Source organism: Mya arenaria, chromosome 4, assembly GCF_026914265.1.
Source record: "Mya arenaria isolate MELC-2E11 chromosome 4, ASM2691426v1".
NCBI classification, from domain to species: Eukaryota; Metazoa; Mollusca; class Bivalvia; order Myida; family Myidae; genus Mya; species Mya arenaria.
In genome coordinates this window covers 43,990,247-44,008,083 of record NC_069125.1, presented here as the reverse complement: position 1 = coordinate 44,008,083, position 17,837 = coordinate 43,990,247, and the positions used below count along the sequence as shown (strand labels likewise).

The following is a 17,837-nucleotide window of genomic DNA, read 5'->3' as shown; positions in this document are numbered from 1 at the left end:
AAGTCAGAATATTTAAAATAAAGATTTAAAAAAAATCAAGTTTTTTTTTATTAATCACAGTCTTAAAATTACCCATCTATATACTTGGCGTCAGACATGTACTTGTCATGATAACATTATCAGGGGTATTCCCTCTTATTTTGTGACTGTTTTATAGTTTATACCGTTGAAATAGACGGTGCCCTACTTTGAGAGATAAAAGGGCTACGAAGATCTTTATTAAGCTATTGCGAAAATATTGCATGTTTTGATTAAATAAAACAACAGCCTTATTTAGATTCAAATTCTATTTATGTGAAGTTTATATGTATTTCTTATTTAATTATTTGATTATCATAACTTAAGCAAACATATATTCGCTGGTGGCAATATATCTACTGCTCCCAGATATTGACCATGCCATTCTGAATAAATCAAGAAATCTTGAATTATGTTTTAAACTTGTTCACCTTCCTACGAATGATTCTCATGGAACAAGCTTCAACCGAATACGTTTAGCGCAACTCTGGTAAGTAGAAGGTTTGAGGCTAATCATAATGGTTCGAAACGACTGAGTGCGAAATCAGACACACGCAGAGGCAGTCGGAACTCCTCGGCTAGTATCAAGATATGGCTATCTCGAAGCTAGACTGGTACCCTTATTCTTTTCTACAAAAAGTGTTAGATTTTTATCAAAAAGTAACGAAGGGTACCAGTATATCTCGAAGCTTGCCGGAGATGGCCGAGTTGTTACGATTGAAGCAGAGGTATTCCGATTGTAAGGACTGGCCATTTTGGATTGGGAAATTGTTAATTTATTTCGAAATACTCGAAAAGTAGCAAATTCAAGATGGGGAACATCCACACCAGCGGTCCGAATGAAGCTATTGTTATATCAGGTATACTTTTGCATTGCCTTCGTTCTTATTGCATGGTGAGATTTTGGAATTTTGTGCATACGATTTGACTAGACAAATGATGTCAAATCTGTTATTTTTAGAAGTAAATATGAAACCAGGGAAATTATTGTTTTGATTGTTCAAACGCTTCATATTATAACACACCTTTCACTTATTAAAATCTTACTATGATGAAATGACCAGCATTTAAAGTTAATTTTATGCACATCTTGCGACTCTTTTAAAAAAAATAGCATACCTGTGTTAGTCCACCATCCTAGTCCAAATAATTGTACGTTGATGGATTTTTTTTGATATGGCAAATCCTTCACGTACAAATTGTTTTTTATCAAAAGTGGGTAGTTGTTCCGATCAGGATTCCGGGTTAAAGCATATAGTGTCTTTAAAATATCATCAAAACAAGAAATATTACCAGATGATGTTATTTTATATTAGTTCCCTATAAAAATAAACAATAAACAAAATATTATTGCCTACTATTAAACACATATTTATTTATGTCGTTAGGCTAAAAAACATGTTCAGATATCATAAAACACATGTGTATCAAGTATCTCGATATCTGTTAATCTGAGAAAAAACTTACAGATTGTGTACATGTATAAAACAGTATCAGTGACCCAGAATATATTTATGTGAAAATAATGACTCTAAAGACAAATTCAATCCAGTTTAGAACACTGTCGGGTATATATTGAACAATTTTTGTCATTTTTATTCATAATATTCATATTCATGCATATATAACTACATATTCTTTAGCCCAGTGTTAAATGGTAGAGTGTTGTAGCCTTACAGGGATACATATGAAATGTCAAAATAATAAAAAAAAAAAGTATCCTTGATCGCTAATTATTATAGCTAACCCCTGCATCTGGTATGCTGTAAATAAACTACAAAAGGTCTCTTCCAAAAATGCTCCTATCTTAACTGATATATCTTATCCAAACCATTGAGAAAATAAACTCAATATATCTTTAAAAGTTCACTTTATTACAACTTGTATTGCAGAGAAACTAAACCTTTCCTTTTGGGCCATAATCACAGGATCGATTATCACCAAGCAGTTTCATATAATTTTATACTTAAATGGAAATATATTGTATTGGAATTAACAATCATCATTTACCAATTATAATTTTTTTTAATATTTCTTTCATATCACTTAAAAAGGATATTTCTTGCATATTATCACTTATTTTTGATAATTATTTTAGTTTTAAGATGTTGAAAACATAATTGTTCATTATTCAAAATAAGATCTGATGATTGATTATGATATTGGACAAATTTTTAATCCCTTGACGAATGGATATACAGGGCTTCAATGACAGGAAGTAAGGAAGTATATTACTTCCTAGAAATATGGGATAAAACTTCCATAAGTGAATGCTTTGAAGGACAGAAACATATAACAAAATGATAAATCTTCCTAAAGTGAATTCTTGGAAGTTGACAAAACCAAAATGTGGTGTTGATGTTTCATTTAAGGCCATTCTTGCAGTAAAAAGAAATCTTGAATTAATATGATTTGATAGAATTTCCTTTTGTGGCACTGGCTTGTTTCAGTTGCAAATTATCTGAGAAGGTCATGACAAAAATTGTACACTAATGAAGTAATTTTTAGTGTCTAAGAGACTTGAACTTCTTTGTTACGGATAAAAACCTCCAAAATTGAAGGCAAGTAAGTTTATACTTAGGTGTTCCAGTTTTAAATTTTTAATGAAAGCCCTGAAAAGAACATATATTTTAATTTATTTACCTTCAGAGTATTGTATATGAAGTATTACCTTGAACTATTCAACCTAAATCAATGTGTGTTTAACATTTTTTTATAATGGAGTGCTGCAACCGATGTCATTAATAACTTATTTAATAACCCTTTGCCTATTAAATATCATACTGGAATCTGGAATATTGATGATAATAGGTAAATGTTTCTATTTCTGTAAATAATTTATGTATGTGCTTGCCTATGTTGATACATATACATACATTCAACAGTTAAAATTATGGATATTAATGTATTTTAATAATAATTTAAGTTTTCAAGTTCTCTTTTCACTAAAACAAATGATGATATATCACCAGAAAATAACAAGGTTGATACATTTTCATGTTTGGCCTACCTTGTACTGTTGTGTTGCAGTCAGAGAACAAGAAAAACATATGCCTCAGCCAGCCTTAATATATTACCTATAAGGAATGGAATATGACTTTCTGTTCATCAAACTTATTTGTGATAGAGTTTATTGCCAAATAGGATATTTTGGCAAATACTGAAATTATAATGCTTTTGACAGGAAAAGTTGACTAGTAATTATTAAGATATTTTGTATTTTAGGTGGCTGCTGCGGTGCAACTGGTAGAAAGTTTATTGTTGGAAGCTGGGGGTGGGCATGGTGGTGTGTCACAGATACGCAGAGGTAGAATATATATTGAACTATTGTTAAAATATAACATTTCAGTGCTTCAGAAAGTATTTGAAAAGGGCAGGGTGCTAGGTCAGAAAGGGCACTTTTGATGCACAATTGAATGAGCCTTATTTGAGCACTTGAAAGGACCAATGCTCAATTAGTATTATGTATGATATGTTGTAACTACTGTCAATACTTATATTTCCTTATGAATACCCTAGCTGTTATCTTTACTTCAGTGTCAAAATTATGTATATTGATTATTTTACACTTATTTCTGAAAACTGACTTTGTCAACAAAATTGCTCATCAGGGTGTAGTAAAAAGGCTGCAGGATGCTGAAAAAGGGCAGCAGGGTGACCCTCCATGCTTTTGAGGCATTGGGCACTGCATTTCTTTTTTTGTTGTAAAATTTTCAAGATTTTTTATATGTGAGATATGATAACCAATTAATATTGAAGCAACATGTAAAATAGAATTCGATATCATATGCAAGAAAAAATTGAATGTTTAGGTGAAAGATGATTTCATGAAGAGTTAACTAAATGAACTATATATATAAAATAAAGTGTTTTTATTTTGCTGTTAAATTTAGATATTATATAGAAATATCAATAACAATGACTGTGATTTAGGATCTGCTTGGAAGTGATGACATTGAACCCTCAGTGCGAGAGTGTGGAGACATCTGAGGGTGTACCAGTCACAGTGACTGGTGTGTGCCAGGTGAAGATCATGCGTCAGCCAGACATCCTGAAGACAGCCTGTGAACAGTTCCTCGGCAAATCTGTTGATCACATCCAGCGTGTCATCCTGCAGACTCTTGAGGGTCATTTGAGAGCAATTCTGGGTATAAGCCATTCAAATAATTATAAAATTCATTTATTGCACATTTTTTTAGAACAGTAAAATTGAGATTTATTGTATAGATTTAACCGTTTGCAAGTGTTAATAGGTCAATCTGTCTGAACAATATTTTGACAACTGTTTGACCGAGGACCATGGAACTTTAGTGGTTGGTAACCCTTGACCAGTACATCATATGGTCAAAGTTCAACAGTGCCATAAGATTGTTTTTATATGACTGAGAAACATGGAAATTCACAGGTTAAACTTTGCCATGTGATGACTACTACTGTTTTTGGTGTTAAGTAAGTCAGTGGTCAAAGTGATGGCCAATGCTGTTTTCCTGCAGACGATCTGTCTGACCTAGGACCATGATACTTTATTGGTAGGTTGAACTTGACCAGTAGATAACCCTTTTTAAATTGTGGGTCAGTAGACACAGTCATTGAATATGCATTCCTCTTAATAAAAACACATAATGCAGTCAAGCACCATGTAATATATTGGACAATACAACACTCAAGGGGCATACTGTTATACTGTCATTTGCTGTATATTGTAACTTTGCAATAGTCTTTATTTTCTATGTTTTCCTCGTAACGGGCAAAAACTGAAAGAATATGATTTTTAAGATGTTTATTTATTAACTTACCCAAGTATTATTTTTATGCTGTAAAATTTGCATAGGAATAAAATTGGTACTTGTTTTTTTTTCAGTTCTTTACACAAAAAAAAAAGATTTTTATGCATTTTACAGCCATGCAGTCTTCTGCTTTCTTTATCTAAATTATATGTTAATTTTTATCAGGTACACTGAGCGTTGAGGCAATTTACCAGGATCGAGACCAGTTTGCCTCGCTTGTGCGCGAGGTTGCTTCCCCTGATGTTGGCAAGATGGGCATCGAGATTCTCTCATTCACAATCAAGGATATCTTTGACAATGTGGAGTACCTCTCCTCCCTGGGCCGTGCTCAGACAGCCAACGTGAAACGTGATGCTGACATTGGTGTGGCTGAGGCTAACAGGGATGCTGGAATCAGGGTAACTAACCTAATGGCTTGTGTTAATGAAAGTCAGTGAATGAACAGCAGCTATATATTTTTTTCTAAGAATGATTGTATATGAACTGATTATATTGATTTGTCTTTGGTTTGCTAACAGAGTATAGAATTTCTCCTTTTTTAACAACTTATCATCCATCATGTTTTTGCATTTTGTTACATGTGTTATTGTGAATTATAATAAACTATTTCACAGGAAGCCGAATGTGAGAAACTTCGCATGGATGCTAAATATGCTGCTGATACAAAGGTGGCTGACTCAAAGAGACAGTACGAGATGCAGAAAGCTGCTTTCGATATGGAGGTTAATGCTAGGGTGAGTCCTTCTCTGACTCTATTTCTGATAGAGTTACTCGTAGGAATGAATACCTCAACAAAAAATATTCATAATATCTGATTGATAAAAGTTCAAGGTGTCAATGCAGCTCTGCCGTATCTACAGTTACCTTAATTAGTGTTGGGAATCAAACCTAATGTTTAATACTATTCACTATCTGAAACGCATCTTGAACTTGAAACTCATCAATGTTTAGTTCATAATCAAAAAGTGTCATACATGTACAACTACAAACACTTGATTTGCCCTTTGGATTAATTGTTATATATTTATTTTACATGTTACATGTATTATTATTTATTTTTCTTTTGTATTTTCTGCCCTGTCTGTAATGTGAGTTTCATTTTCTTTAGCATTGGTCACAAATTATATTAATTTAAAATTAACTATCTAAGCAACTATTAAAAAGCATGTATCAATTTTGAAAGAAGAAATGGCACTGTAATGGTCTTAAAATAGCTCTTAATAACAATCTATTAAATCATTGATAGTTTCCAATGAAGACCATTGATAGTTTCCAATGAAGACATTTTTTATCTATTTTAGATTATTATCATAACATTAGATTGATCAAATCCCTTAGACTTAATTATATAACCTCACAATCATTTGGCAATATTTTTTAATTCTTGTCTATTTTTGAATCAAAAACAAAGTATTCTTTCAATATGTTATAATAATGTAACAGAGAGCAGAATCCGGCCTTGCCTACGAGCTTCAGGCAGCCAAGGAGCGACAGAAGATCAGAGCTGAGGAGATTGAGATTGATGTTGTTGAGCGTAAGAAGCAGATTGACATTGAAGAGAAGGAAATTCTCCGTAAGGAGAAGGAGCTGATTGCAACTGTGAAGCGCCCAGCTGAGGCCCAGGCCTACAAGGTGGAGACTATTGCTGAGGGACATAGGTAAATAGTTGTAATTGCATCACACTTGTAGTTTTGTAATGTGGGGACCATTCTGGGGGACATGTTGCTTCTAGTTGTGGTTTTGTAAGTTGGTAGAGGCATGTTCTCCTTAAGCTCACTAGGGAATAAGTGTGATCTAGTGGTGTAGGTGTCCGCCTCTCACCCAAGAGGTTGTTGGTTTGATCCCCACTAAGGGTACTTTCTCATGGCCTCTCAAAAAGGACACAGTACTGGTTTCTTCCCAGGAAGACGACTTGAGAGTGATTCTATAGGCTCAGCTTTTGTCACAATCAAGCTAAAATGAATTCGTATATACTAACAGTCTTTATACAATCTTCAAGTAACTGAGTCAGAATATTTCTCAGCATGATATTTAGGACCAGAATCAACTTAGATCAAAAACTAGGTTGAACCAGTGTGAATATGGATTAGTAGCAGTATTTACCTGTTCCTCTAAACATTCATCCTGCAGCAGGATCGCATTTGTCATAATAAAAAAATCTTGCTTGGTTTCAGTGTCTGTTAACTTAAACAGTCATGGTTTTATTTTAGTATTGAAAGAACTGTTTTCTTTTATATGAAAATTGATGCTCTTGACTAATATTCATTATTAAATATAATATTATTATATTACCTACCTGAGTCTTTACTTATCTTGTACTCACCAATAACTACATGGTTGAATTATCTTGTATACAGGACCCAGACAGTGGAGGTTGCCCGCGCCGAGGCGGAGAAGATCCGGTTGATTGGTGCCGCTGAGGCCACCTCCATCGAGGCGGTGGGTAAGGCCGAGGCTGAGAGGATGAGACTCAAGGCCTCAGCCTACAAGCAGTACGGTGATGCTGCCATGCTCAGCTTGGTCCTTGAGACTCTGCCTAAGGTTTGTTAATTTCTATTTTCTGCGATTTGTTTTAGGATTTGGTTTTTAAAAGTAAAGGATTTGGTATCATTATGAGGGTCTGTCAGGTCAGATAAAAAATGTGAAATAGTTTGGTTCGAAATTGAAGAACAAAATTTTAACATAATAATGTTTAGGCTCTATTTGATTATGTTAAATTTGTTTGTTAACAACATTAGTGTTTTGCGTTGTTTTCAATTCCTTGTATAACATTTTGGGGCCTATATTAGACTCCATAGTTCAAGAACTTATCCTCCACTGTATATTACATGTAAATGAGATCTACTGCAATCAGACTGCTTTTGTGAATTGTTCTTGAAATCTTTATTGGAAAAACATCCAAATTTGCTTTCTAATAATTGCATTCTAGTATTCACTTCCATATTCAATACATGTTTGTATTTCCCTCTTGAGGTGAAAAATGGCACAAATACCGCTTATCAAGGCCCATCCACATGTCCGAGAAAACGAGAAAAACTCATTTCTTATTTGAAAGAACTAAATTGAAACATTTATTGTGTGTTTAGATCGCTGCGGAGGTGTCTGCGCCATTGTCACGCACAGAGGAGATAGTGCTGGTCGGAGATGACCGCACAACATCGGAGGTCAGTCGTCTGATCAGCCAGCTGCCCCCCGCTGTCCAGGCACTCACTGGAGTGGACCTCTCCAAGGTATGAGGTTGTCTTTGAGTAGTTTGAATACAGGCTGAGGCAGTAGTCACTAGTGGTGTCCTACTTAGGTTTAAAGTGTGAGAGTACATCTATAAGGGATGATAAAAATATGTGGACATCGCAAATAAGATGACTCACTTGAGTTGACATCTCAAGAGTTTATTTGAATTTTTTTTTTTGCAAAGGAACTATAATACACTAATGACCTTTATCAATACATAGACTTTGCGCAATGTTCAAATGATTTTTCAGGTTAAGCTTAAATTTTGCGAAAAAAGATCTTGGCAATTCTTGGATAATTTAAACATGTAAAATTACAGATAGATTTATTTGTTGAAATGTTGAATGTTTGAACCTGTTTTATGAAATTTGTCATGTATTTCAACATCATGTCCCTGCAGTTACAAATAGAGAGATTATTTCCTGTTACATGTATTTTGAAATAGTCATTATTTTGTAACACCTTAATATCAGTGCTGTAAGTGTATTTCAACACAACTGATATTTCAAAATAATTTGTGGTATTTTGTGAAAACATAGGGATAGTTATATGATAGCAATGATGTATATGATAAGCGTGTCTGAAGGATTATTATCATTGCATGAGTTATTCATGGTTAATGCTTGGTTTAAATGCTTAGAAGTCGAGTATAAAAAAAAACTTTTCAAAAGCTACTGATGTAGATATATATATAGCAGTAATAACACATGAAACAAAATTGTCCTCTATATTTACAGGTTCTGCAGAAGATCCCTGGGGCTCAGGCTTAAATGGCAGGTTGCCATGGCAATATTGGATACTGTGGTAACCATAGTGACACAGCATAGTGCATTTCTGTCAAACAGTTACAAATCAGGCTCCATTAGGATACATTTAACTCTACAACAACATTGTGAATCTTCTATCTTCGAACATAGACTTCACAGAAATGTAAAACAGATGTTAGAATTCACAATTTATTGAACAAACGCCTTCATGTGTACTTAAATTTCTAAGAGATACCTCAAAAGTGGCTTTAGCTAAAACTCTTGGCTCCCATTAAAATTATGTTTAATCTTTTTTAGGTTTTTTTTTTATAGGATTTAAAGTATTTGGATACTTTTTAAGACAAGCGGTTTCCTTTTACAGTACATTGAGAAGAACAATATTTTTTTTGTAATATAAGCAAAAGAGTTCACATTTCATTAAATGCTTACATAATTTATAGTGAAAGATATGACCCAATGTTTATACCAGTGTATGCCTATATCAAGAAAATAAGTAATTATGTAATAAACTAACTGTATTACTGAATGTGTATATTCAAAAGTGTTGTGCACGTAACTGACTTACACATATGCGTTCGTATATAGTCCATAAACCTTTGTAATCAACATGAGATTCATGATTTTATCCTGTTTTATACTATTTTTATTGAAAATGTAAGGTGTATTTGTAAATTTGCTATTTATTTCTCCCACATATTTTATAAATGTTGTATTCTGTTTGTCAACAAAAGGTTTTACTCGTCCTATATTTGTACATGTATTCTGTATGTTTTTTCATAAACATTTGTGGATTTCTTGTGGTTGTTAAAGGACTCAGATACACATAAAGGATTTCTGATTGCTTCAAAGTCCTCGGCTGTAACAATCATTAAATAAGCTTTTATGATTATCATTTATGTTTTATTAAAACAGATTAAAGGACCCTCAGACAGCGATCGTTCGTACAATTACGTTTCCAATCAATATCACTAGTAGTGACTAAGTGAGTAGTAATTAGGTATATCAAGAAACAAATTCTACAAATGAAATGGTATGATGAAGATTTTTTTAGTTTGCAAGTAAAAATTTCAACAACATTTGTGATAATTTCATAATATGGAACTGATATTCTTCATCTTACTATATGTTGTTGCACGTCTGTTGATAAGATGCCCTGGAAGAACATAAAGCAATAAGATCGTTATGCGTTTGAGCATTGCATGTAAGTAGTTCTTTTCCACTTGTATTCAACTACTGCGCAGAAAGATTTGAGATGTAGCTGTAATTTCACATATAAAAAAATACCTAATATAGAGATTGTATATCATACTAGTCATCATGTAGCATTTATGAATGGTATATCTGATAATTATTCAGTTTTTAACTTTGTATCCTGAAGGACACATATTGTAAATACACTGACTGAATCAACAACAAAAAATATCACTCATCACTACGCCTTTTCCTCTATTATAACAAGTATTTTGAGTCTTAAATATGTTGTCACTACTTAATCTAGCACGTTTTTTGGTTTGTCTTTCTTAAAATAAGTTATGCAGAGTTTGCAAAAGCTGTCTGACCCTCCAGACAAGTTTGGTTAAATTTGAGTGGGATTCAAGCCTGACCTGCCAACCAAATCTGGTGACTTTTAAGAGGGAATGGTAATTTTATGTCCATTTCATACTAGACAGAGGACAGAAAATGAGTTATCCATCTGGTAAAATCTGGCAGTCATTCACAATTGCCTAAATTCCATTGGCCTGAAGGGACAGCGCTAGAATCTTAACCTGTTCCAGTTTGAACTGTATGGTTTATTTTGGCAAAAGTGAACTAGCTTAGCATAGAAGACACAAATGGACGTGATGAGACAGTGTGACTTGACTTGATATTTTATTTTATTTACTTTGTTTTCCTGTGTTCAGTATTTTGTGACAATGATGTTTTATTCAATGCAAGTTTTGTCTACCTTATTTATAAAGATGTCCGGTTCAATACCGGGGTTTTAGCCAGGTTTTTATAACACAGCAGGGTGCTGCAGAAGAGGGACAGGGTAAAAGGACACATTGTATTGGACTGGATACAGTTTTAGAAAGGTGCTATCAAAAAGGACAGGCTGCAGCACCCTATTAACTCTTTAGATAAAGCCCTAGATTCGTTTAACTGTGCAATGGCATCTTTTGATTTCTGAACATTTGCTTTTGTTCTGATGAGCTTAGGTGTTATGATTAATGCACTTTTATTTATATTTTATTTTAATAATAAAAGCTTTTATTGATCTTTATACGGTAAATGCTTCTCCTACTTATATAATGTTATTGGATACCCAATGTCATCCTTGTACGGTATTTGTTCACCAATGTGCACTGTCCCTGTTGTGAAACTATCAAGGGTCCACATTGTTTTCCCATGTTTATTTGTGTGCCTTAGGTCCAAGCAGTGTCTTGTGAGGGCATCTACCACATTTCTTCCACACATTCAGTTTTTCTGTTCCAGTTTTTCAATTGTTCACTTTTAAGCAGTTAATCGCTCTTTGATATTTTTATTTTGTCACTGAAAAATAAGAAAAAACACCAAACAATTAGGACTGTTCATGGTTTTGTAAGTTTACCACAGTTAATTTGCAGCATCTCGAACACAGAGAATGTATATGTATCCACTCTCCAAGATGATCTTAAGATTAACATTTATCTTGAATACACTGCTGTTTTGCTACTTTTACGCTGTATTGTTTTCACCATGTATGTTTAGAAAAGCTGCCAATTTCTGACAATACTTGTTGCTCAAATGAAATGTCTTAAGACATACTAGTATTTCTTTTGAAATCCATTCAGGTTGCATTCAAAATTGTTCATATTGATTATTAAAAATAAAATGTAGATGAAGTTAAAAGTGAACAAACTCTTGCCTGATACAAAAATATTAAAGTCATATATCATAGTAATATTATTATTATAACCAGTAAGTTTTAATAAGCATGTATGTCTTAACTTGTATTTTTATTAAGTGTTGTTATTGTATAATATCTATTGGCTGTGAGAAAGCTTTTAACAGACATTAGAAAAAATTGATTATCCAATTAAAAAAAGCTTATATAAATGGAAATATATACCATCAAATATTTTATAAAGCATTAGGTTAATAAATATTGGGGTAACGCTCATTTCTCGGCAATATATTATTACCATACCTCAGCATTGAATTATGTAGAAGTGGAGATGTTTTGTTGTACATTAGTTGTCGTTTTAAATAACTTTTCAGAGATTTTGTTGTTTTATTATCATGCTATTTTATCATTGTATATCTCCATTCTTTGTAATTCTGTAGACAAAAATAAACTTCAAACCCACTTTATAGTTACTTTCATTCGATAACCTAATATTCATGCGGTTTCTAGGGCCAGTAGGACCTAACATAACATACCTTTATTCAGCATTAAACAACATATGCACATCTATAACCATATATTAAACAGTACTATATAAAACAGTGAAAACACACAGTATTTACAGAGAGGTCATGCATTTAAGTATGTCAACGTCTGCATTTGAGTTTTCATCAAAAACTATATAATAAAGAATCATGAAATAGTCGGTTCTGTTCGGTGGGTCACTATTTCATAGACACGATCGTGTGAAATAATGATTGTTTACTTTAACAGCTTTTGTTCTTAAACAACACTACAAAAGCCTTCGAACCATTCAAACATCTCCAAAGTATTACATTGCTGTTTTAGTAAACGTCATATTGACCCCCACCCCTCGGGCAGAAATCAGTGGTTCACTACTGACCATGAACACCGTGTATACAAAGTTTGAGGAATACAACAAGACATTCAGAAGTAAGTTTTCTACTGAAGGTCCAAACGACCTTAACCTTTGACCTACAGTCCACAAATATATCAGTGGTATTTATACTGACCATGATCAATGTGAATATGATGTTTGAGGACTCCATCACAAATCATTGATCATAGATCGTTTTCTAGTGAAGATTAATACTGCATTTGTTAAGCACTAGGGGAGATCATCACCAATGTTCATATACAGTTTGAGGACACACATCATTTATCAACTGCTGTTCGATTTTTGGCAAGTTTCGGCTTTTTAATATTTCACATATCGAGGGCTCAACGCAACACTATTGTAACTGCAATTTTTACAGAATTTATATTTTTGGCATTTTTGAGTGTATTTTGTTAAGATGCATTAACTCATAAAATATTTTAGATGTATTCCTAAAATAAGTGTATCTTTAAAAATATTTGCTACCTAATTGTATCTCTGATGTGTTAAATTCCAAATTGCAACACTATTGTAACTCCAGTTACAATAGTGTTGCATAAAAATTATAAACACTTTGAAAAAATGTCACAGTGCAACACTATTGTAACTCTGTTATACTATATCACTATGATGTCATAATGTTTGATTACATCATCAGTTTCTTGGAAAAGAAGCTTAATATAGTAAGTAGGTTACAACTTTACAACTTCAAGTATGGAAGAAATCAATAACAGTATGAAGTTTATTTATAGAATTATACATGGTTGACCATGGCTTTTGGTTGATAATTGCCCCAGTGGAAGAAATAATTATTTCCACTGGGGCAATTATCAACCAAAAGCCATGGTCAACCATGTATTATCCTCATGACCCTGTATAATACATATGTTTTGTCATTTGTCAATGATTTCAAATGGATTTAAAGAACATAATTTTGTGGAACAATAAAGGATGTGCATTATATGATTAGCATGTACTGTAGTGACTTAAGTCTTAACGTTTTAAAAATGTGAAATAACAAAATGGTTTTGAATGGCATTAGCTGTGAAAAATAACGAATGACTGGAAATCACATTAGCAAACCTTTTCGTACGTGTTTTCAGAATAAGCCTGCAATATTCTCATTCTTCAAATATTTCCTGTTTTACATTGGCTGTTTTGGTTGTTCATTTCAATTATAAGGTGGGCACAGCCAGGGTCGTCAAGCCTAGGAGCAATTTCATAAGCATCTCGACTTAAATGACCCTAGCCATTCTGCTGGAATAATTAAAAATTCTCAGCGAGTAAAGTAAAAAAAAAAAACGTTTCTACAAAATATTTCCTTGCCTCAGTGCTTTATGACCTTTAACGGATGTAAACATCTGGTACAATTTCGGGTAGTACTCATTTAACTGAAACAAAACGTTTGCCTACCAAGTATACAGCGGCCATTCTTATTAACGTGATATTGATGTCAGTCTCGTTCTCGTTCTCATCGGGCAATTATGCCATAATCGTAATAATCTCACGGGTTGGGACGATAATCATTATTACGGGAACGAATTTCTATAGTGAAATGTTATTATTTATAGTAACATGTGTATTATCCCAAGATAAAGGGTAAGAATCATATCACATCATTAGTATTCACTAAAGAGTGTGTCAATATTGCAATAATGCATAGAAATGTTTGAGAGGCTTGCGCTTTATAATACAGAAGTGTTTTACTTTTCATATAAACAATTTCTTATTGTAATAATATCTTATGAAATTATAAATTAAATAACAAGAAAAATATTATTATGTTATGTTCATTACAAGGTAAAAATAAACTGATTTCTTTTATTTTTTAATAGTTGGCTGTACTGTATATGAAGATTAATATGTGTAACCATTCTAAACATTTTCTTTAATCATTTTTTTATGTTATATTAATAGTTCAATTTTATTACAGATTTAACTTTAATTATGTGGCCCTGACACCATAGAACCATAATCTATTTAATACCATGACAATTTGGTACATGTAAAGTAGTTCAGGTGTTATATAACATCCCAATGCAATTCAACGGAAATAAACAAAAAACACTCACTTTTTAAATAATATGGTCAAAATAATTTTATAATTGACTTAGGAAAAATATCTTTTAGTAGTGTCCTAAAATGTTGATACAAACAATGTTAACAAATCTGTTATAAGACCCTGGTACAAGTCATTTAGTCCGGTCAATTTAATGTTTTTTCATAAAAGTTCTTAGAAATGTGCCATATTTGCATTCCATCCGATTTGTTAAGGTTCTGTGGGATAATAGAAGTATTTGCTGAAAAAAATGCTACTTTTTTTGAAAAAATGGGTTTTATCCATAATAACAACATCCTATAAAAAATAATCCATTTTTTTGTATCTAGGAAACAGATAATATGTTGCAAGATTCTAAACACCAGGGACACGCTTCCTATAACGGATGTGACCGGCAGTGTGTTGCAAACTCAGTAGCTGCCATATGGCAAGGCTACCAGCATCCTCCTGCAAAGGGGGAGCAGCAAACTATGGACAATCACACATAATTATTTGCAAAAAGGTTATACACAAAATGAAGGAGATTCAATACATGCTGAAGTTGAGAGAGCATCAAAACATGACAGTGTGTATACAAGTGGGCAGTGGGCAGCAATTGTCCGAACTGCTTTACATAAAAGGCCATATTTTGTGAAAGAAATAAGTACGACTGACATTTTAGACATTAAACAGGTTGCAAGCAATGTGAAAAACTTTTCAATAAATGAAGATAATGAAAAGGTCAAATACAATGAAATAAAGACGGTATCATATACCTCAGAGAGGTCAAATAGCTTCTTTTATCAAACAAGCTATCATGGTCCTCAGAAGGAAGTGAACTTGATTCACAGAGATTATAAGTATCTTCCATGGCTAAGAGTGTAAGACGAGGTTTACTGAGTGTCGCAAAACACCCTGCGCGAGGGTCGGGATGAACCTATAATCTTACACGAGCAACTATGGTAGATACTTATAATCTCTGTGAATCAAGTCAACTATTAAACCAAAACAGTACTATGCCACTAGTACAGTGTTCTTTAAAAATTAGAACATATGAAAATAATGAGATCAATTATAGAAGTATAAATATCTATAAATTAATTTATTAATATCGTATTATTCATCGTCGGATCAACATCGCTATGCTTCATTGTGTATGAAATTTAACAGAAAAAGTACTGTAGTTGCCAACGATGCTAATATTATGATGTATTACTTAGTTTAACATCAGATTATTAATTTGAATACCTAATTGTGATTTCAGTGTATTCCCCGTTTGCCAAACATAGAGGATAGCATGAGTGTTCGTTCAATAAGGAATTTATTTTACATTTATTAATTAAAGTTTTCTAAAATTGATTGAAATAAGCTGTGGAAACTTTCTATCAATTTTTGACAATTCAGTAAACATGAAATTAATAAATTTTGTTTAAATGACCACGAATGTGATATTCTATTTATATAATAAATTACATTTCTATGATTTACAGGGCATTTTATGATGGCAACATCATGTTATAACATATTTTTAAAAAGTCAGATTGTTAAAGCTGCACTCTCACAGATTGAACGTTTTGACAACTTTTTTTTATTTTTTGTCTTGGAAACCAGTTAAATAAGACTGCTGGCAAAAAATAGATCGCAGATTTGTATATTTAAGTTAAAAAAATGATGTTTTATGCATTTTTCTTCAACTGTTAGTAATGGTTTAAGCCATAAAATATTAATTTTCAAACAGAAGTATGAAAATCAAGATCTGATTTTTTTTCAGCAATTTTATATCATTGGTTTGCAGATATTTACTCAAAAATTTGTTTTTTCCAAGACAAAAAATAAAAAAGTTGTACAAATGGTATATCTGTGAGAGTACAGCTGATGTACAGCTACATGTAGTAACTATTGATATACAAATATGTTATGAAAATTCTAAAAATTGTTATTATTAATCAAATGTAGGAACACTTGATATCATTGCACAGAAATCATATTTTCCAAGTTTGTTTACAATTATGGTCCTTTGTATTTCAGATTTTTAAGGAATAGTGAGAGAAATTAAATCATAAACACAATTAATTGTAAAGAGAATCACTTCACAAATGAAATGCTGAATTTGCTGGTATATAACATAATTATATTTAACTATGTAGTTAAAGTTGCTTTACCGAAAGCTATGTTTTATAATTTTAATAAACAGATAAAATTAAATGCAAGCTTTTTTCATTATAGTCAGTATGATATATTGCTAGGTTATTGAGTAAATTCCAAGCCACAGTACAGTACACAGCGCATTAAGATTCAAGTTAACTATGTGTGCCTTTTTTATGAATTGAATTTAAACGGCAATTTTGACTCTTATTAAAAACTACAAAGAACTATGAGGAATTAAATGTGTTTTAAGCTATGTTTTAAATTAATATGCAGGCACAACTTAAAAACAAAACAAAAATATCATTGTGTTGCTCTGCAAATTGTAAATAACTGGTAAAAAAAGATAATGCAACAATATTGCAACTTCAGTTACAATAGTGTTGCGTTGAAAAATTAAATGATATTTTCTCATTTTCAGAGGCAACAGTATTGTAACTAATATTTATTCAAATATAATAAAAACACAACATTATAATTCAAATTTCTATTTGAATTAATAAATTGATTCTACTTTCAAAGACAAATATACTAAGACTCTTACAAAATATGTATAATACAAAAAATTGTGAAGTTTTTTCAACCTCCTGTAAAATTTGAAAAAATGAGTTACAATAGTGTTGCGTTGAGCCCTCGATATTCTATAAAGTTATATTGGTTTTCATAGAATATGAAAAACAACACATGCTATTTAAAATATGTAGTATGAAAAAAATACCCAAAATGCGTAGACAAAAATGTAAACTTCTTCGCCAAAATAAGACATTCGTTTCGGTAAAAAAATCTTTAGACCACTATAAGCTTTATTCGGGAGTTATTGAACATGTCCTTCGAATAAAATATACAATACATATTCCCCATAAAGCTTGATCTATACATGTATATACGTTACAGTGTCCCGCATATAGCTCACAAATACGGACTGATCTGTTTGCGGTTCCACAGGACAACGTGCACAGGCATTATGTAACCTTGGTTAGAGCTACCCCGGTTCTTTAACGTGAGCCAGTTTATATCCCGGGATCCCCTATTTAACGTTCCTCCCGGAAGGCGATTAGTACTAAACTTTAGACCTCGGTAGTGAGGCGGG

General features: G+C 32.4%; 1 protein-coding gene across 1 annotated transcript; it reads left to right on the top strand.

The window, feature by feature from the left end:
* Positions 1–727: 727 nt before the first annotated feature.
* LOC128231604 (flotillin-2-like) lies at positions 728–12,129 on the top strand. Its single transcript, XM_052944630.1, has 9 exons — positions 728–878; positions 3,244–3,325; positions 3,952–4,166; positions 4,971–5,203; positions 5,420–5,539; positions 6,249–6,463; positions 7,163–7,346; positions 7,892–8,035; positions 8,774–12,129. Exons 1-9 carry the CDS (start codon positions 830–832, stop codon positions 8,804–8,806), a joined length of 1,275 nt encoding a protein of 424 aa, XP_052800590.1. The 5' UTR covers positions 728–829; the 3' UTR covers positions 8,807–12,129.
* Positions 12,130–17,837: the final 5,708 nt, after the last annotated feature.